This window comes from Mycothermus thermophilus (assembly GCF_041956435.1).
Source record: "Mycothermus thermophilus strain CBS 625.91 unplaced genomic scaffold VTJ04scaffold_2, whole genome shotgun sequence".
In the NCBI taxonomy this organism is placed as follows: domain Eukaryota; kingdom Fungi; phylum Ascomycota; class Sordariomycetes; order Sordariales; family Chaetomiaceae; genus Mycothermus; species Mycothermus thermophilus.
Window position 1 is genome coordinate 1,663,264 of NW_027191428.1, and position 20,332 is coordinate 1,683,595.

A 20,332-nucleotide genomic window follows, 5' to 3' on the forward strand; every position below is an offset into this window, starting at 1 on the left:
TCCTATTTCATCATCAGACTTAGGCCTCCCCAGCACCAATCTTGCTCTCGTCCCTCAACGCCTTCAACTGCGCAGCAAAGTCCCTATTCACCCACTCCCAATAGTTCAACCAAACCTGGTTTGATCCCGACGCACCACCAGCGCCGCCCTGAAGGGTCAAACCGGGACCGCCCATCGCATTGCCAGTGCCACCGTGCTGCAAGGCAACCTTGCTCAGCTCATCACCAAGCAGCAGCGTCAGCCGCAGAACCGACTTGGTAGCCTCCGCCTGCTTCTCAATCTCCTGCTTGACGGCGTTGTCCTTGAGCTTGACGGAGAGTGTCTTGCGGAAGCCTTCGGCGATCGAGTCGAGGCGGCGAGTGGTCTCGTCGGGGTCGAGGTAGACGAGCTTCGACACCATGAGGTTGCACAGGGCACGGATGTCGTTGTCGTCGCTGAGGCCGGCCACGATGCGGTCGTACAGATCGATGATGCTGACCCGCGAGAAGGCGGTCTCCATGAGAGCGTAGAGGGTTTCGTAGGCAGCCTGAGAAAAAGTCAGTACAATGAAGCGCACGAGGTGGGTTGAGAAAAGGAATGAGGTATGCATCACATACCTTGCGAACCTCCAAGCCATCGTCAATGATATGCTTGAACGGTCCCATCTGCACCTCGCGAATCAACTCGGGTTTAATCTTCGTCTCGCTCATGACAAATGGCATGAGCTGGTTCAAGTTCGCCAGGATCAGTTCTGGTTTGTTGTGCGCCGCTGAGGTCAACGTCGACATAGCATGTCTACGAATCTCCATCTCCGAATCGCCCAGTGCCGTCTTGAGCATATCCACCAGCGAGTTCCTAAGAACCGCATCAAACGCCTCATTGTCATCAGGCAGGGTGTACCGCAACGCCTGGACCGCGATGGCCCTGAGGACGGGTGAGTTGTGGCGGAACAGGGCTTCGAGCTTCGGCATGTATGTCTTGGGATCAATGATCACCAGGCGTCCCACGCACTCAGCGCAGACGGCTTTGTTGTCCTCGGTCCCGCTTGCCGCAAGAATCTGGTCCCAGATGGGACCCGAGAACTCGCCGATGTCAATGGACGCCAGCGCCGCCTGGTGAAGGACCTCCTTGATGGACTGCAGCAGGAGGTACTGCTTGCCGCCCTTCTGCTGCATTGACTGGAGAATGACGGGCAGGTAGGTCTTGACGTTGCCTGCGCCAGCACGGCCCAGTGCGACGGCGGCCGAGATCGAGACCTTGTCGTACTCATTCGCAAACTGCTCGAGGAAGAGCGTTGGTTGAATCGGGAACTTATTGCCAAGGCGCAGACCAGCCTCACCAATGACAGCAAGCGCGAGGCTGCTCCTGGCCTGGTCGCCCGAGCTGTTACCAATCTCCTTGACGAAGCTATCAAGCGTGACGCCGGCCGAGTCGCCGCTGGCGACGAGCAGCGTGCCGATGACCTTGCCCACTATGGAAGGCTCACCTGAGACGCCGACGTCCTTCAGGAACGCGGCCATGAGCGCCTTTCCTTGTCCAGCCTGCCCGGCTTGGGTGACGAGAACGAGAAGCGAGTCCAAAACACTACCGGCGACAGTCGTCTGGAGCAGCTTGCACAGTGAGCTGATAAGCTGCTTCGTCATGACTACACGAGGCACATCCTGAACGAGGCGGGCAAGCACAAGCAGACCGGGGCCGAGGAGCTGGACATCATTGTTATTGATAACCGGGATGAGGGCCTCGACGACGGTCTGCGCGGTCGCTTCATCCAGTGTGCCCTTAGTCGCGGGTGACAGGGTGAGATGCTTCAGGGCCATAATGCTCGATCCGCGGAGCGCGCGGTTCGACTTGCGCAGCTGGCCGGACAACTCAACCACCACCTGACGAGTCCATTGAGGGTCGAACAGAGCCGTGTCCGCCGCCATGGCAGAAGCGGTGTCGACGGCCCGTACGGCGGCGAGTCGGGTCGTCTCGTTCTTGAGCCTGTCGAGGATGCAGCCCAGAGCGGTCCTGCGCTTGTCCTCCGGAAGGAGGGCCGATCCCTCAGGGCCGCTCGTACGAGCCAGCAGAGTACCGAGAGCATGAATCGCCTTCTGCCTGACTTCGGCGTCAGCATCGTTGGCAGTTGCCCGGTCGAGAACGATGTCGTAGAGCTTGTGCAGTTCCGTCTTGAACTTCTGGGCCGTCAAGCGAGACCGCGGAGGAGTTATGGCCTTGATAAGCTCCTCGGCTGTCTGAATGGCTTCGCCAGAGATCTTGTAGAAACGGTCATGGGCGACACCGACAACACCGGCAACGACCTTGCTGAGGTGAAGCTGTAGTACGGCGGAGGAGTGGTACTTGAAGATGTCGCTAGTCAGGCGAAGTGCGGCAATTCTCAAAGTGGTAGCGGTAGCAGAAGCGTTTCCGCCGGCGGAGGCCAGAGACGCCGAGGTAGACATAGTGCTGAGCGGTTTGATAGCATCAACCACAGGCCCAATGATCTCGTCGAAGTACGACTCGAGGCCTCCCCTCTGGACACACACAATATCATCCAGGAGCTTGATCGAGGCTTGTTTGGTTGGAATGAGCTTGCCCTTAAGAAGCTTGGTCAGGGACTTGACGATGGCTGGGGTGAGACGAGCCAGCTCAGCACGCGGGCCCGACGCAGGAGCTTTCTCTGCAGTGGGCGAGGTGAGGCCAGCCTCTGAGGGTGAAAGCGAGCCTGCTGCCAGAGCAAAGGAAGTTGTGGCGCCGACACTACTCTGACGCCTACGCTTCCTGCTCACTGGTTGCTGGGAAAGGTACTCGCTCTGAGCACCCCCGAGGCTGAAAGCGGGCAGCAGACCCTCTCCCGTCTTGCGGACGAGAAGGGACATGGCTGACAGGATCTCGAGGCGCACATTCTCCTCGCGCTCGCCAAACCTCTTGACAAGAGCTGGAGCGACGGTGGCGTAGAGCACGCCACTATCTAGCAAATCGCCGCTACTCCTGGTGGAGATGACGGTATACAAGGCTTTTGCAGCACAGCGGCGGACTTTCCAGCTCGCGTCGTCATCGTCGTCAAAGCCTCCGTCGGCCTCAAACTCGTCATCATCTCCAAACTCGTCCTCTTCCTCCGCTTCGTCCTCCATCTCTTCATCGTCGTCCATGGCATAGTTGGGGTCAAACTTGAGGTACCGAATGCTAGCGTCGATGGCTTCGGTAGTGAAAGGACGCATCTGGGTGGGGCATGACGAGAGGAAAGCATCGAGAGCCACGAGGGCGGCCTCGCGGACTTCGTTGAACTCGAGGGTCGCACCGCCTCCCTCGCTGACCTCATCAAGGTGGGCCTGGAGCTCCTCCTCACTCAAGACGCGAAGGACGAGCGGAGCAAGGTCCGGAAGATGAAGGCCGAAGCGGTATGGGATTGAGCGGGCCATGGACCCTAGAACCGTGATGTAGAGCCTGCGGATGGTGTCCTTGACCTTGGACTGGCTCAGGACGGCAGCGACGCGCTTGAGAAAGGCGGCGAGGAGGTCGTCGGAGAGATAGTGGGCGAGCATAGAGATGGCCACAACGGCACGCTTCTTGACAACAGTGGTCCCCTTGTCTTTCTCCAGAATGGACACAACAGCATTGTGTAGCGCTTCAATCTCAAAGGACTGGAGCAGAGGACCGAAGCAGCGCACAATCTCGATCAACACATCGACAGCGTCCGAACTTGGGTTCTCGGGGTCCAGGAGAGCGGCACCTTTTCCGGCTCCGCCGCGACCCAAGAAGCGTGGGATAAGCACTCGGCTGAGGTTCCCATATGCCTCGACGACGTCCTTGCTGGGGGCAACCCCGGGCACGGGGCGAGGCAAAGCTTCTACCACGGCACGAATGGACATGGAAGGGATCGAGTTGTCGACCGAATTGCTGAGCTTTAAGCTGCACAGCTTCTCCATCATGGGGCCGACCAATTGCGGCGTAATCTTCTGGACCAAAGGTCCGAGACTGCAGGACTTAAGGTTAGACGACCAGAACAACTCTTTGTGGAAATAGTAGGAAATATCCATGCATACCATTTTATCGCCTGGTTCTGGACCTCGCCATTCTGGTCATCTAGAGCGCGCACAACGTGGTCGACCGTACGAGCGGCAGTATTGTAGTCGTGGGCGAGGAAGTCGCTCTTTGCGATACGGAAGACAGTGAGGAGGTCGTTCAGTGCCATAAACCGAAAGTCAGGGTCGGGGTCGGTGATTTTTGAAAGGAGCTGAACGACCGTCTGCGGGGTCGGATTCGAGGGGATGGTGGTCGCCATGGTGACCGGTGATTTCGAGGTCGCGGATAGTTGACGGGCAGGTTGTGTTGTCAGATGTTGAGATACCTAGATGACCAGGGTACCTAAGTCGGGATCAGTCAAGCAGAAACCGGGCCTGCCTGAAGACTGGAAGCTTAGGAGCTCCAATCAATCGGAGGACTGTGTGTACAAGATGTTGAGAAAGAGACAGCAGAGAACGAAACTCAACCGGAGTGTCTGGTTATGAATCACTCCAGGTGTGCCGTCTGGCCGTTCGTCTGCTCTTTGTTTGTCAAGCAGATCAGGCAGCGGCGGTAAGGTGACTTGGCGTTGATGATCCAAGATTCGGTTTGGGTGAGGTCCCAGCTGGGGACGCATTTGGCGGGGCAGCTTCAGGTTCCAGGCCGAAGTGGCTGCGGGGTTGCTCCGTTGGAGGCGCGGGTTATCGGCCCCACTTCGCGGGGAGTGCAGGCAACCTCTTGTCTTGGCGGCCGATCGTTCCAGCGCCCTGTTTGCCAAGCGATGAACCGTCTTTTCGCACTGTGCTTCCATGTAAGTCAACAATCGAAGACTGCGAGAGAATGACGTGTTGGACGGTCATGGCCAGTACCAAGCTGAGTCAATTGTGTGCCTTACTCAGTGATTATGCTATTTACTTTTTCAGCAGTTTACTAGCCTTGTTATTTCGATTCCCAAACCGCCGTTTTCAAAAGTCTTCTCTGATATATAACGAATATTCTCGATCTGGTCTGGGCCCCAGTGTCCCTGTGACACCACAGGACAGTTCATGGGTTGGAGGGTGATACGAGTCAACATACATTTACGTCACTGATGGAAGACCGTCCGATCCCTCTTGTTTATAATGGGTTCTGATTCCCTCTCCACCTCCAATTCCATGCTATTCGGCCAGCTCCCGAATGCCGTCTGATCCCCATTCAAACGTCCAGAACAGAACATCGACCTAGCTAACCGCAGCATGTTTAAGTCTACGATTTGGAATGGTGTCCGGAGGGCTACCCTTCGGGTCTCTAACTCCCGCCCGGCATTCAGAACTTATGCAACTCTCCAGGAGCGAGTTGCCTTGTCCAACGAGCGACAGTGGTGAGTCCCATTCCCTCTTTGTTCAACCATCCAGATGACCCAAAGGCATCAAAACTCTCAAAGCTAACACCTTTCGATCACTACCAGGCAACTCGCCGCCGTCGCCGTCACCGTCCCCGGGCTGATGTACCTGCGCAATGTCTACAACCAACGCCTCCATCATACACAGTCTACCCAGCAGCCCCAGACCATGCAGCAAAAGGTGGGCAGCATGGTCAAGGACTCTCCCATGGCACAACAAGCCGTGCGCACCATCACTTCGTCTGTGCCGCGGGAGCAGATGGCACAGGCTATGCAGCAGACCAAGGAGACAGCCAAGGAGATGATGGATACGGCTGCTACCGAGGTTGAGAAGACCAAGGTGGCGGCGAAAGAGTTGCTGGGTAGTGGCAGCTCGTCTGGCATGAGTACGCCCAAGTCCGAGGCTTCGTCAGAGTCAGCCACACCCAGCAAGAAGGTTGAGGATAGTGTAAGTGCCCCCTTTATTATTCAAGAGTTGTGCTCAGCCGTCCAGCTGGCTGGCTACCTAGCTGGGAGCAATGGCTGACCACGCGGCTTCCTATGCAGTAAAACCTGAGGCGATATTGAGCTTACATACTCAAATGCTTAGGCTGTCCCTTACCTCAGGGTTGTGTGGTGAGACTTCGTATAGGATGGGAGGTTAAGGGTGGTCGAAGAACACGCAGACTGCAGACAATGGAAAGAAAATGATCAATCCCATCAGTCTGAGTCCTTACTTTTGTAGTTTAATTTGAAATATCATTTCCGTCTTAAACCGAAGGAGTCTTTCCATCATGGCACATGTGTCACACTCGATGGTTGCCGCTCAGGGGCATTTCACCTCCAAATTGACCCCGCCCCCGCGTTCCACCTCTAAAACCTTTGCCCCACCATCCTCCGGCCAGGACAAGTTGCCGAAAACTTGAACTTTCAACACGATCTTGTGAAGGAAACACAACACCTCTGCAATCCAAGGCCTGGGAGATACTCAATTCCTTTCTCCACTCACCGGCCAAACCTCTCTGTCCCAGATCGCCATCTCTCCCAGCCTCCGCTGCTACCACCCAGGACCTCCATCCACCCCACCTCACTTCCGACCTTCCGAGCCAGAACGGCAGAACCGCGACCATGACCACCCCAACTCCCGAAACCCTCACCATCCGCGTCGGCACGCGCCGTTCCGCCCTGGCGCTGCGGCAAACCGACCTCGTCATCGCCGCCCTCCGCGCCGCCCACCCGCACGCCACCTTCGAGGTCTCCGCGATGGCCACGGCCGGCGACCGCGACAAAACCACCCCTCTCCCCGCGCTCGGCAAAGGCCTCTGGACCTCGGAACTCGAAGCCCGTCTCGCCTCGCGCGACGTCGACGTCGTCGTCCACTCCCTCAAAGACATGCCCACGACCCTGCCCGCGGGCTGCGCGCTGGCGTGCGTGACCAAGCGCGAGGACCCGCGCGACGTGCTGGTCATCAGCAAGAAGCACGCCGACAAGGGGTGGAGCGGGCTCAAGGACCTGCCCAAGGGCAGCGTGGTGGGCACGAGCAGCGTACGGCGCGCGGCGCAGTTGAGGAGGAGGTATCCGGATTTGGTGTTTCAAGATGTTAGGGGGAACATTGAGACGCGGCTGAGCAAGTGTGATGGCGAGGGGTATGATGCGATTATCCTCGCCGCGGCGGGGTTGTTGAGGTTGGGTTTCGGGGAGCGGATCGCGCAATATCTTGACTCGAATACCCCCGGCGGAGGGCTGCTGCATGCGGTTGGGCAGGGGGCGTTGGGGTTGGAGATTCGCGAGGGGGATGAGAAGATGAAGGAGGTGTTGAAGGCGGTGGAGGATACCAAGACGATGGTGGCGTGCTTCGCGGAACGGAGCGTCATGCGCACGCTCGAGGGCGGGTGCAGCGTGCCGATTGGGGTTGAGACGGAGTGGGTTGCCGAGGGGAAGTTGAGGCTCCGGGCGGTGGTGGTGAGCTTGGACGGGTCGCGGGCTGTTGAGGATGAGGCGACCGCCGAGGTGATGAGTCTGGAGGAAGCGGAGAAGATGGGTTCGGACCTGGCCCGGAAAATGGCCAAGGAGGGTGCCCAAGAGATCCTGGATGAGATCAACAAGGGGAGGACATCAGGGGCCGCCCTGAAGGTTGGTGATGCTTAATGTGGTGGAGGTTTGTGCCTCAATCCAAGAGAGTCGTGTAATATTACATCTGTCTGTTGTTGCTTTGATATCATCCGCGGACACATAGATAGAACATGCTTGTTGGCGCCGGGAATCTGCCACATGACTTCAGAATTATTTTGGCGCTGTCAAACTCCCGTTGAATTGAGATGCGCAAAACCAAACACCGGTTGCCCTTCCTGTGACCCCCGACACACAAATCCGAGGGCTTGTCCGTGTCTATCAGGTTGAACTGTTCCAATGAAACACAATGACCCTATGATGCGTTCCCCCTATTGCCCCAGGCATTCCCTCAACATATAAAGCAGGTGCTCGCTCCCAACTTTTAACCCTTCACTCAGTTTTAGTCCCCCACCACACCCCCTTTTAATGCTCTCCCTCTTCAGCAGTGAACGCAGCATAGGCATCCGGGTCCATGAGCTCCTCCAGATCCTTCAGGCCTTGCTCGGTGACCTGGACCTTGGCGATCCAGCCGCCGCCGTGGGAGTCGTCCTCGGCGACCTGGTTGATGACGCGGGGGTTCTCCTCGAGCACGAGGTTGACCTGTGTGATCTTGCACGAGATGGGAGAGTTGATGTCGGCGGCGCTCTTGACCGACTCCACGGCACCGATGGCATCACCGGCATTCACCTCCTTGCCCTCCTCGGGAAGCTCAACGTAGACAATGTCGCCCAACTGCTTGGCCGCATACTCAGTGATGCCCACAACGCCGGTCTTCTTGTCAGCAGACAGATCGATCCACTCGTGCTCCTTGGTGTATTTCCTCAAGGCGTCTGAAAGTAGGAAAGCGAGAGTTAGCATTGCGCACTACAATTGGGTGTATATTGGGAGGTACAGGGTCTATCTCGGGGGCTTACTTGTGGCGGTCACGGAAAAGGCCCGGGCAGCAACGGAGCGGGAGGCCGAGGTCCTGGCGACGGCAGCAAAGGTGGCAGGGCGGGCCACCCTGAGACACCGGGCGAACGAAGCCATTTTTGGAGTTAAAGAGGGGGTTGTTGCGGTTGCTTGGAGCAGCTGAAGGTGCACACAGAGCACGGTCGGGACGGTGGCCGCTTTTTTTGCACAAAGGTGCGATGAATGACGCCAATCGAGTCGCTGGATGTTATCGGGACGGAGTCAATGCCGGCATCCACCGCTAACCCGAACCCAGAGGGCTCTCAACGGCCGTTTTAGGCCGAGCAGCCGAGATTACGTAAGGCATCGGACGGTGGCAGCTTGGCTTGTGATCCGGACCCCTCTCTCTGTCCGCCCAAGGCCGGACCACTACCTCAGACCACCGGTTCAACCCCGCCTTGCAGAAGAAATTGGCGAGGTGGGATTTGAGACGGGCGACGGAAAGGTTGCATTGCCGTCGGGCGTTGTGTCGAGTTAAGCTATCGTACATACGTCGTACGTAGTGGCAGTTGTGTCTAGACTAGCCTGGAACAACAGGGCGCCGGCAGTTTATTTGTTTTGTTGACATGCATCTCGATGTCCGTCCTGCTTGACCTGCATGTGCTCATCGCGTCGAGTCGCGTCTGCTGCATCTTCGCGTTCATGACGTGCTGCACCTTGCGGCGCCGTGCTGCTTTAGAGCAGGAGCGGCATCCAATTAACTGGAAACGCCGGACAGCAACTGGTTGCCGCCCTTCCCACTTCCAAGGTTCCAGCTGCCCTGAGGCCAGCTGCCGTCATCTCGATACAGTACGACGAACTGTGGGTCCTCACTGTGCATCCAATCCCCGGGCCAAGGCGGCGCCTTGCGGTTCCAGGGTCCCCCTTTCTGTCTGGCTCAGGGTGTTGTTCAGCACCTTAAATCGCTGCTTCATTTGCAAACCAAACAAACAAAACCCAGCTCCCCTCAGTTCCGACATTTGATTTCCTGAACCACCAAGACGATTTATGGCCGACGCTCTGGCTCCCCGGCCGTTTCGAGGTCAGATCGAGTCGAGGCGACCATTGCAGAGCTGAAGGAAAGGTAAAAGAGCGAGAATCAAGCCCGAAACACAGCAACATTGAGCGGGAGCGGGATATTGGTGTCACAGTGCAAGATCCGGGCGGCTCTGTCAGCACAGCCAGGCCCTCAATCCGATCCAGCTCCGCAGCGCATCCCGATCCTCCACTGCCCCCAGCTCCGGCTGCTGTTTGTTTGGCGCCCTCGAAATCAAGTTGGCATCACCCTTCCACCACCCGTCGTCCCAAGAAATCACGAAACCGTGAGCACTGCGCGCTACACCGCCTGAATTTCAGCCGACGTTCCCTGTCCGCTCATACGACGAACCTCGTCTGAACCCTCCGTCTCTGCGCTCCCATCCAAACGAAAGCCCGGGTTGACCAACCGCTTAGCTACAACACCCACAACTTGCGTCGCCCCTTCGCCCACTTGCTGCGCTGGATTTCAACAACGTCCCGCTGGGCGCTCCGGCCCATTTCCCAGGCATTGTCGACACGATGGAGCACGACCAAGTTCAGGTTCCCGGCCATGCGCCGTCCGATCCCTTCGTCCCCCCCGCTGCCGCTCCTTCTGCTTTCGCCCCGGCTTCCGAGACGGTCCACACAGAGCCGCACGACGACTCAGTTGTAAGCGTCGACAGCACGACTCCTCATGCCATCTCGGGACACGGCGCGCACGACTACAATGGCTATGCGGACCAGCAGCTTCACGCCCCGCCTGTCGACCATGGCGACAACTCCCCGCGACACTACTACCCCGCCGACCACACCGGTGGCGAGCCGACTGCCCGATATGCGACGCCGCCGGTCCCTGCGCCATCAATATCCAGACCTCCTTCTGGCCTCTCGGGCCAACACAACTCGGGGTATCCTCCTGATCAAGCCTCTCGAGCCGGTAGCAACGGGGCTTCCGCCGAGACGCAACAACAGAGCTCAGGTCGCAACCATGTCGTGATCAAGGTCGGCATGGTGGGTGATGCGCAGATCGGCAAGACCAGTCTAATGGTCAAGTACGTCGAGGGCAGCTGGGACGAGGACTACATCCAGACCCTGGGCGTCAACTTTATGGAGAAGACCATCAGCATCCGCAACACCGAAATCACCTTCAGCATTTGGGACTTGGGCGGCCAGCGCGAGTTTGTCAACATGCTGCCGCTGGTGTGCAACGACGCCGTGGCCATCCTGTTCATGTTCGACCTCACCCGCAAGAGCACCCTCAACAGCATCAAGGAGTGGTACCGCCAGGGTCGTGGCTTCAACAAGACCGCCATCCCTGTTCTTGTTGGCACCAAATACGACCACTTTGTGAACCTGTCGCGTGAGGAGCAGGAGGAGATCTCGAATCAGGTACGCTGATGGAAGTTTTGGTCTACCACGCCAAACCATGTGCTGACGATTATCCCAGGCCCGCCGTTTCGCAAAGGCCATGCGCGCCTCGCTGATCTTCAGCAGCACGAGCCACAGCATCAACGTGCAGAAGGTCCGTCATAGGATTCTGTTTGTCTTTGTCATGTATCAGCTCTAACATGTATCGCAGATCTTCAAGATCGTACTCTCCAAGGCTTTCGACCTCAAGTGCACCATCCCCGAAATCACAAACGTCGGCGAACCGCTCCTCATTTATCAGTCCGTATAAGGATCTTATCAGCGGCAAGTTGTTCGACAACCCGCCACCAACCCATCACACAGCACCCCCATACCCAAGGCTTGGGTTTCAACCAGAAAAGTGTACAACCGTGTTTTAATACCCTGCGGCAACAAGCCGCTCCAGGACCGGCCTTTCGCCCGCCTTGTCGGAGAAGAGAAAGAAACCAATGAGGCATTATCCCACCTTACCAACCCATCGGCCGGCTGGAGTTACAGGAAGAAGAGGATCCAGTCCCATGAGGCCCCCCAACCATGAGAAGATACCGAATACACTGGCCACACATGGGCATCACTGCCTGACTTCACTATTGCGCTACATCCCTCCCAATCATACCAAACCTGGATCAGAACAAGAAAGATGCTTTTTGTATTCGAGGGGAATATCAACGGAACAGGTGGTGATCACACCGTTTCCCCCACCCAGAGAGCAACTCTCGAGAGGCATTATGTAACCCCCCCTTTTTTTCCTTTCGTTCTTTTCTGATTCTTCCCACTTTCCCCGTCCTAGTTGTTTTAGTTTTCTTGTCGCATTTTTCTTTTCCTTTTGTTGTACCTAACCGAACTGGAAGGATGGCTGGAATTCTTGCAGAGACAGAGGGTAAAGAGGAAAGGGAAGCAAAGCAAGATGAGGAAGAGGCGCCCGGTTTGCGGGACGAGTGCCCGGCAGCAGGAAGGAAAAAAAAACAACGAGCACCAGCCAATACAAAAACAATACATTGGGTTGGGCTTGAGCCCGGGCCGCGGGTGGGAGAGACCTACCGTGGGTATCAGTTGACAGACAGACAGACAGGGCAGACAGGGCAGACAGACAACAATGAATGGAAGCAAAAACCAAAGTTGAACTGTCACGGACGAGGAGAGTCAATATCCAACCAACAAATGTTGATTTAGTGTAGCGTGTCGCGCGAGACATTAAGAAAAGTGAAGCTCATGCATGCTGTGTGTTCAACGGAAAATATCTGATCTGGTCTGTGTAAGCACCTGGAGGAAGGCATCTCCTGCGTCCTCCGACATTCAATCATCCAACCAGATGGTTGGTTTTCCATCCGGGCAGAGCCGGAAGCCTGTACCTGGTGGTGCTGTCCATGCCTGACATTGGATTTCAGTCAACCTCCATTTCAAGAAACCAGGCAGGGTACGAAATCCTTCCATCACTGCAACGCATCATGCAACACGTGTGTAAGTACGTACCTACATCAGATAGTCCCTGCAATGCCCTTCCGGTCCGGGGGTTAGTCTTCAATGTTCAAATCTTCCCCAAGACGGAGTTCCGGCACAAGACTTTCTCGGTTCCAAAGTCCCCAAAGAGAACCTGGAAGACTGAGAAATGGAATGCTTATCTTTGATATAGACTGGCGGCTTCTCTTCTACTCATAAGCATTCCATTTTTCCATGTATTTCCTAGTCTAACAATCCCTATGGTATCAATTCCTCCTTGTGCACACCATGAAAAGCTGAAAAGCCCCTTTCGCATATCTAACCTACCTTTCCTGAGGTGCTCCCCCACTGCCAACCACCGCATTAATACCATCCCAAACCTCAATTCATAACTCAGTCCATCATGCCCCATACCAATTACCATAACCATCTCTCACATAACGCCGTAGCATACCTAACCATTCCGCGCTTGAATATATCATTACCCATCCATCTCCCCCTCCTCAATCATCCTCCCCAAAATCAGACTCTGAATGACCAACTCATCCGTCAGAGTCCTCGCCCGCTTTCCTGGCGGGGGGGCAAGCGACGCCAGGCTCGCGGCCGACGTATTCGCCGAGTTGACCATGCTGCTCGCAGGCCCAGTCGAAGCTCTCTTCCTCTTTCTTCCCCTTCCCACTCCCACGGTTTGCTGGCCCGTTCCAAACAGCGCCTCCTCCTCCTTCGGGCCATCCACATACACCCAATCAAATGGTCTGCCCTTCTCTTCCGCCTTTTTTAATTCCTCCCGGCCCTCGTCGGCACTGTAGACCCTCGTCAAGCTCCCGCCGAGCACCCTCGCGAGGAAGACATACGCCATTTTCCTGCTCTCAGCTGATTTCTTGACCACCGCCAGGATCCTGCTTCCCTGGAGCATCTGTTCTCGCTGGGCGACGACATCGGCCAGCCTAGCAGTCTCAGCGTCGTATGCCGGCAGGGTGCGCGAGCGGATGGCGTCACCTAAAAAGGAGCTCTGACCGGCGCAGAGGAGATACGGCGTCCAGTCGACAATTTCTTTCCTGTCGAGGCAGGTCGTGACCCACCGCGGCGCAATGCAAGGCAAGCCTAAAGCGAGGGCTTGCATGTACTTGGCTTTGCGAGAGTGTCCATCTGCGATGAGGGCAGTGAAGCCCATCGACAAACCTTCAGAGGTGAGACGTATTTCCGACTCGGAATCAGGGCTGGATGAGGGGGTGGTGCTGCGGGGAGAAGGGAGCTCGAAAAGCTCATCAAACCCATCCTGAAGAATCCGGCCACCGGCTTGCTTGATGCGCTTTTCTATGGTCTCGGAAAACTCCATCCGGACGTTGAACTGAGTTTCGCTCTCCCCGGGCTTTTTGGATTGGAAGGAGATTGCGAAGGCCATGTTCTCAAACAGTTTTGAATTTCCTGCAGGTGACTTGGTAACCCATCTCCCAGAACGGGACGCCGATCGGGTGGTTGACAGTCGAGAACTGCGCATGCTCTGCTCAAAAGTGGGCGTCGAGGATGCAGAACGAGTGATCTCGTCCGTCGAGTCGGAAACCCGTCTCGTTACTTGGGCAGATTGCTTCAAACGTTCAGTTGAGGTCTTCAATTTCGGGAGCCTCCCACGAGCATCACGGCGCGTAGTCTTCACTGAGGCCGGCGAGGAACTGCCCACGACAGTGGCTTCAGACGGCGATGCCGTTGATGCCGTTTCTTCGGTGCTGGGAGGTTTTTCTGACGGCAACCGAGGCGTAGAGGCCAAGTTACTGAGGGTTGATGTTGATTCTGGCACTCGTGGAAGCCCCTTCCTTGCCGTACCTCTACGGGCACGTGTGCTAAACGCCGGGGGTGAGGACTGGAAGGTCGACTCCTGCTCTTCTGCTGTTGAGTTTGGTTTTGATGATGGCGCAGTTTGGGGAAGTGCTGAAGAATCTTCGTAGGTGGGACTTGTCTCTGGAACCGCATCTCCATCCCGGGCAGGAGGGACAAAAGGTGCAGGAGCGAAAGGTTCATTTCTCGTCGGAATAGTCTCCTCTTCCGCCTCGGATTGGGTCGATTCATCGTCAATAACCGTGGTCATTGCGGGTTTCCTGCTGCGAGATGCCTTCTTGTCTCTACCCGGAGTATCCGAGGCTTTAGAAGTATCCGAGTCCTTAGCCGTAGGATCTCTTCCGTAGCACTGGGCGATGTATGCCTCTGCCTGGCTTGTCCGTTTCCGCTGGCTTGTCGAGGGGACTTCAACATCATCCGGCTTTGATGGACGTTGGAAACTGATAGCATTCAACTGCTTGAGCGCGGCCTCCTTTTTGGCCTTTACTTTCTGCCGCCTCGTGATGGCGTCGTACTCGTCGTCTTCCTCGGCCGAACTTGGCGCATCGCGGGGCATCTCGGATGTGGCACGACGTTCCTGGGATTTGCTCATAGGCTCATACGTGCTCATCGGATCAGGATTCGACCTCTTTCGGACTAGACACTCGCGGGAAGATTCAGGGATAACAGCATTGGCTGATGAGCTCTTGGTCGGGCTGCTGACTTGGCCGCGAATGTCCGGGGATGTTGTACCAGGGAGAACCTCTGGGCTTGAAGTAACTTCGACGGGAGGCGTAGACCGGAGGCCGCGCGCTTTCAAAGGGGACGAGACCGGGTGAGGAGAGATATCATTTCGTGGAAAGTCGGCCGGAGAGGGTCGTGAAGAGGTAGGACTGATCATCTTAACAGCCGACGAATACTGCGTACCACGGAACAGCTGTGATGTGGGAAGTAATTGGGAGCGACTGTTCCGAAAAGGATTCTGCGGTGGTGTGGGCGTCTCGGGGAATGGGGACTGGACTGTCTGATCAGTTGCGGCATTGCGTAAATGTGCAAGCTTGCCAAAATCCACGAAGCCAGAGTCGTCTTGAGCTGGGGAAATGGTGTTGATATGGGTGTGGACCGCGTCGGAATTGAGGTCATTCTTCGGCCTATCGTCAGCGACGTCTTTATTGTCGGTTGTTGGATCTGGCAAGCACGATCGCTGAGGCTTGGGTGACTCGCAACCGGCAGCCGAAGGACGGCGGTATTGATCATAGCTCCGGCCGACATTGGACTGGGTGGAATCCTGGCTCGAGTCCATTTTTCGACGCAATGTGCCGTTGACTTCTGCGGAAGGTGGAAGAGAGTCGGGAAGGTTCAAGCTGCTGACGACGCCATTATCATTGGCATTGTTCCAGTCGGGAACAAGCACGGGTCGGGGTTCCTCCTGAAGACCAACGTCCTGAGTCTCGAGAATGGAATGGTGGGTTTGACTATCGTAGGCAGAACGCGTGCCCCGCGTCTGGGTCGGCCGGTCGGCGCGATCCATGTCCGAGGCCGAGGCAGGGGTAGCGTTTGCATCGATTGGACGCTGCCCTGGCTTCGTAAGAAGACTCACATTTTCGCCATCCATGGCGCTGGTCAAACCAGTCGAATCTGGGAGGGAGTCAGCATTGCGACGCACCGATCAGTCTTGTGTCGCCTACCGTTCTTTTTGGAAGATGGAGCTGGCGTCTCTTCCCCTCCTGCTGGTGAGCTGCTCCTCTGTGTCGAGTTGCACGTTAGCCCGCCATTGGATTGTCCAAGCATGATGTTGGCAAGGGTCGATCGGGGCCACAAGGCGACAGCGTCACACTGACCAGGCCAACACCAAAATCCATCATGAGATGATGGGCGACGAGCAGGGTGTCTTGGGACTCATTAGCCCCATCGAGCGCCTTCTTTTCGGCCTGGCGCAGCGTCCTGGATGGCGGCATGGTTGGTGAATCAGAAATGCGGGGACGTGCAGACAAATCTCTGCGACTGGCCGAGGATTCGCGGCAACTGGGAGAGAAAAAGAAACGCTCACTTCGAGATGGAGGGCCAATTGCAATCCCTCGATTGGGAGCTCATGAGATGTCACGGAAAAGGTATCATCTTGGTGTCAACTGAATGTGGAGGGCAAAAGAGAGGGAGTCAATTGCCTGGAAGTCGACAATGTTGTTGCACGGAAGCTGTCGTCCCAAGTAACTCCAGCCCTGGATTGTGCTGTCTTCCTCAAGTGAATTCCTGCCCTTTGTTCCCTCTCGACCCCTTCAGCCTTAGGAAATCGCGACGGCGACGCGGTGTCACGTGATTTCAATTTGTAGCACCCGCCCCTGACAACTGCATGCCGGCTGCATGAAAGAGTGGAGACTCGGTTGCTTCCCGAAAATGGAACCATCGCCAAGACCGGGGACCGGGCCGGGCTTCAAGTGAGGTCTGCCTCTTGCATTCGAAGCAAACGGCGAGGACGCCAAAGGACACGACACGTGCACGAAGACATAATCACAGCGGTCTACTCCGTAACATTGGACAGTTCTTGTTTGGATTCTATTTTTTGGTCATGAGAATCGCACAGCGCTATCACAACATTGTCGCTGTCGTCGAGTAACAAACTGAGACATCTCGTGCTCAGTCTGTGGGTCTTTTGGGTCACTTTTGCTGTGTACGGCATCTGGTGAGACGATGGGCAGGATGCGAAGACAAGCCAAAAGGTCCCGTGCCGCTCCAACAATCCATGCACCGCGCTGTCCACCCATCACCTGAGCCTACCCGACTCCGGCCGTTGCCGTTTACTACCTCACACAAAAATCTACTGGTTCCCCGCCACAATGGCGGCCCGTCTCTGTGACTTTTTTGCTTCAACATTCGACTGAATCGATCCAAGGAACGCGACTCATCCTGCAGCTGTCTGCGAGTGCTGCCATTGACGGAGCAACGACATCAGCGCATTGATTGCCCCCAGCCAACGTTGCATTCAACTGGGTCGCTGCCCCAGTCCTTCTCGAATTGCGGTGGATTCGGAGTCGGCGACACCTCAACGGCAGCTCGATCCTCGGTCAGCCATATCCAACCGTTGGAAACGAAACCAAACGAAACAAGCAGCCCAGGAACACAACAGGGGAACAGAAAGTTGGCCCTGAAGCTCTGGACCCTGCTGCTGCAGTTCTTCAGGGTCCACCGGCCAGGATTTCCCCAAGTTCCCCGAACAAAACCCTGAGGGATCCGAGGGAACCTCCGCTGGCCCCCCTCGTCCTAACCCCAGCTAGGTTGGCGGTCAGGGGCCTTTCGCCAATCAAAGCCTCTGACCTGCATGAACTGGGCGAGATGAAGTCTCCGCTTGCCGCCCTGACTGAACTTCAAGCCGCTGTTCTTCCTCTCGTTTTCTAACCCATCCATGACCTCAACCGGTCTTGTTCGCATCTGTCTCTTCTCGGCCTGTGCCAACGTTCTTTTCAACACCCGCGACCGAAATCCCTTTCACCTTTACAAGGCTTCCGTCGTCGCCAGAAGGACGACTCGCGCCGGCGCTCTTCCGTGCCCTCGTTACCCCCGACGTTCTCTAGCCATAGCGACGATCCCTCGGCCTGGCCGCCGTCGACGAGCTCTGTGGCATTCATATCGTCTTCCGGTCCCTCTCCACCCAACACCTCTGCCAAAGCCCTCACGCTCGTTTCTACGGATCCGGTCCTTGTCTACCACACAAAATCACTGCGCCACACCCCCTATTCCACAGCCAGTCAACAAGATGGACGAGATGGTTCTGCTCCAAAGGAGCATCGACGAGACGATGCGGAACGGAGCTTCCACTCCGGAACGACGGCATCCTGCCCGTGAGGGAAGCTGTGATGAAACCAAGCCGCGCCGTCTTCCAGATGACCCCATGAGCTCGCCCCAATCATACGGCGATGACTTGATCGAAACTCGCTCGTCACGGTCTGCCTCAACCACTTCACGAAGCACAAAAAGGCTCTCCTTAACCTTGCCAATCGCGCCCCCAAACCCATATCCTACCAGGCCCGCTCCCGCCTCTTCGACCTCCTCAGCTTTTCCTCTGACCCCCCTGGATACCCCTGGTCTAACCTCCCCACATGATCCCAACGATTTCATTACTGCTATCGCAGCGCAGGAACGCCGCGTTCTTGAGCTGAGGGAAGAGCTTAAAGAGGCCGAAGCGGAACTTGCCAGGCTCAAAAAGCAATGGGCGACTCACGAGGCCTACAAGAAGCGTGTTCCCCGTCGGAATGCTGAGCACACCTCGGTTATCAACGACGATGATGAAACGGCCATCCGTCGCAGCCTGGAGCTCGACAGGAGGAAAGCCCTCCTCAGCCAACAGCAGAACCACCATCCCACTCCAGAAAAGAGCCGGCGGCGTGTGTTTACTGGGAGTCACACACGCACCCTATCACTGCTCTCTCCAACCAAAGGCGACGAGGGTTTCTCCGACAAAACTCCCGGGTCTGCGCCGCATACGCCTTCAGGGCTTCCCAAGCGCGCGTCATGGGCACCACGCTCGAACCAAACCGCCGGTGTGAAACAGCTTGCCGAGGACCTCAAGGCTGGTCTTTGGACTTTCATGGAAGACCTGCGGCAGGCGACTGTGGGTGATGAGCCTATCACCGGCCAAGGGGCATACATGCGGGGTCGGGACGGGGCCATGCGGTCAACCGCCGGCGGCAACATTGATCAGGACACAATCCGCGCTTCTGGAGCTAGCGCCCGGCCACGGGTGTCATCAGCATTTGACGACGCACCGAAAGCCGGCAAGCAAGCCAAGGACGAGGAGACAGAACAAGACTCAACCCCACGAACCGGCCTCCGCCGGTCCAAGACCGAAGCTGGCACCCGCACGACGACCAAGCGCTTCTCCTGGACCCCGTTGACCATGGACGCCTATGACGACAACGACTGGTCCAACTGGGACACGCCCAACAGCGGTTCGCCTCGGTGGAGCGGCACCACCGTCAACGGTGATATCATCCCTGCCGCTCCCGAGACCGACACGTCTAGGTATGTTCCGTTCCATACATTACCGACACCATAAACCAGTCAACTAACCACCTCCCCAACAGCAAAACCAAATCCTCCAAATCCCGCTCCACCCATTCCTCCACCAACTCCACTTCCACCAACTCAACCACTGCCTCCTCTTCGTCCTCAACATCGACAGCAGCCACCAGCGTCTCCGCCGCCGCCGCATCCCTCCTCATGGCCCCGCTCAATCCCCAGAAACTCGAAGAGCTCCTCCCCCAAGCCCTCAACAAGCTCGCGCCCAGCAACCTCAAACGCACTGCCGCCGACTTCATGAAGGAGTGGGAGCGCAGCTTGATCGCGCCGGTCGCCGAGGGCCACCAACCCACGACCGTCTCCCCAAACGGCCGCCCCAGCGCCGGGACCAAGTTGGATTGACGGACCGGCGCGAAGGGGACCACAAAGACGTTGATGGATTGAGTGAGCAAGGACGCGAGCAACAGCAACAACGGGATCATCAAGGACATGATCCCGGCCATCAGCACCATCGGAAGCGGAGCAGCTTGACCGGCGGCGAGGTTTCGGGACTGCTTTATTTGGCGCTGAGGATGGGGTGGTTTGCTTTTGGCTTGTTGGATTTGGAGTTGGATGCGGAGTTCTAGACCTGCTTGACCCTCCTAGGTTCGGCAAAGGTGAAAACGGAGGTGCGGTTGTGTAAGACGGGGTGGGTGGTGTGATACAAAAGGGGGTGAAAGTCAAAACACTCAAGAGTTGGGACTGTGATGACTGATGATCATTCAGCTATCTGTCACTTGTTTGGTTTTCGGTTTTGGTTTGGTTGGCTTGTTTGGGGCTCGAATTATTATCTGTTTGGAATTGGGAGTGTTCAAGGCTCTCGGCTGGGAGTATTTCGTTGCGTTTGTTCAGGTACAATTTTGGGTTTTTGGGATGTTGGCGGTGTTGTGATCTACATACATCAGGGAGATGGGTCCGGTACAAACAAAAGTTCGAACCCCCGCCCCCCTCCGCGTCATTGCGACTGTTTGGAATTCTTCCTCAAGATTCAAGGACGGGGTTGGTCGGCGGATACATACTTCGCTCGTTTTGCATAATGTCTGGATTAATGATATAATGACCGACTAGCTAGACAAGACGAATGGAATGACCAAGACATGAATCATCAACAGCAACCTGGAAATACCAAATATTCTGACTGGGTCGTGATGTGTATTAATAATTGACATCAGCCGAGACGTGTCTGCGGTGTTGAGGTGTTCCTGTCATCTCATCGTGAGAATCCTTGGCCCTCCA

General features: G+C 56.5%; 8 protein-coding genes across 8 annotated transcripts; 5 read left to right on the forward strand and 3 right to left on the reverse strand.

The window, feature by feature from the left end:
• Positions 1 to 19: 19 nt before the first annotated feature.
• VTJ04DRAFT_2743 (uncharacterized protein) lies at positions 20 to 4,243 on the reverse strand (the record flags this gene model as incomplete). Its single annotated transcript, XM_069360566.1, has 3 exons — positions 20 to 526; positions 597 to 3,936; positions 4,005 to 4,243. The coding sequence occupies 3 exons, from the start codon at positions 4,241 to 4,243 to the stop codon at positions 20 to 22; spliced, it is 4,086 nt and encodes a 1,361-aa protein (XP_069221264.1).
• A 955-nt stretch (positions 4,244 to 5,198) lies between these two features.
• Positions 5,199 to 5,893, forward strand: VTJ04DRAFT_2744 (uncharacterized protein; the record flags this gene model as incomplete). Its single annotated transcript, XM_069360567.1, has 3 exons — positions 5,199 to 5,323; positions 5,411 to 5,792; positions 5,891 to 5,893. 3 exons carry the CDS (start codon positions 5,199 to 5,201, stop codon positions 5,891 to 5,893), a joined length of 510 nt encoding a protein of 169 aa, XP_069221265.1.
• Positions 5,894 to 6,451: 558 nt separating this feature from the next.
• Positions 6,452 to 7,471, forward strand: VTJ04DRAFT_2745 (uncharacterized protein; the record flags this gene model as incomplete). The annotated part of the gene is made up of 1 exon (XM_069360568.1): positions 6,452 to 7,471. One exon carries the CDS (start codon positions 6,452 to 6,454, stop codon positions 7,469 to 7,471), a length of 1,020 nt encoding a protein of 339 aa, XP_069221266.1.
• Positions 7,472 to 7,858: 387 nt separating this feature from the next.
• Positions 7,859 to 8,464, reverse strand: VTJ04DRAFT_2746 (uncharacterized protein; the record flags this gene model as incomplete). Its single annotated transcript, XM_069360569.1, has 2 exons — positions 7,859 to 8,265; positions 8,350 to 8,464. The coding sequence occupies 2 exons, from the start codon at positions 8,462 to 8,464 to the stop codon at positions 7,859 to 7,861; spliced, it is 522 nt and encodes a 173-aa protein (XP_069221267.1).
• Positions 8,465 to 9,922: 1,458 nt separating this feature from the next.
• VTJ04DRAFT_2747 (uncharacterized protein) lies at positions 9,923 to 11,060 on the forward strand (the record flags this gene model as incomplete). The annotated part of the gene is made up of 3 exons (XM_069360570.1): positions 9,923 to 10,771; positions 10,830 to 10,904; positions 10,962 to 11,060. 3 exons carry the CDS (start codon positions 9,923 to 9,925, stop codon positions 11,058 to 11,060), a joined length of 1,023 nt encoding a protein of 340 aa, XP_069221268.1.
• A 369-nt stretch (positions 11,061 to 11,429) lies between these two features.
• On the forward strand, positions 11,430 to 11,846 carry VTJ04DRAFT_2748 (uncharacterized protein; the record flags this gene model as incomplete). Its single annotated transcript, XM_069360571.1, has 2 exons — positions 11,430 to 11,519; positions 11,661 to 11,846. 2 exons carry the CDS (start codon positions 11,430 to 11,432, stop codon positions 11,844 to 11,846), a joined length of 276 nt encoding a protein of 91 aa, XP_069221269.1.
• An 864-nt stretch (positions 11,847 to 12,710) lies between these two features.
• On the reverse strand, positions 12,711 to 16,002 carry VTJ04DRAFT_2749 (uncharacterized protein; the record flags this gene model as incomplete). The annotated part of the gene is made up of 3 exons (XM_069360572.1): positions 12,711 to 15,682; positions 15,733 to 15,790; positions 15,886 to 16,002. The coding sequence occupies 3 exons, from the start codon at positions 16,000 to 16,002 to the stop codon at positions 12,711 to 12,713; spliced, it is 3,147 nt and encodes a 1,048-aa protein (XP_069221270.1).
• Positions 16,003 to 17,795: 1,793 nt separating this feature from the next.
• Positions 17,796 to 19,459, forward strand: VTJ04DRAFT_2750 (uncharacterized protein; the record flags this gene model as incomplete). Its single annotated transcript, XM_069360574.1, has 2 exons — positions 17,796 to 19,060; positions 19,123 to 19,459. 2 exons carry the CDS (start codon positions 17,796 to 17,798, stop codon positions 19,457 to 19,459), a joined length of 1,602 nt encoding a protein of 533 aa, XP_069221271.1.
• Positions 19,460 to 20,332: the final 873 nt, after the last annotated feature.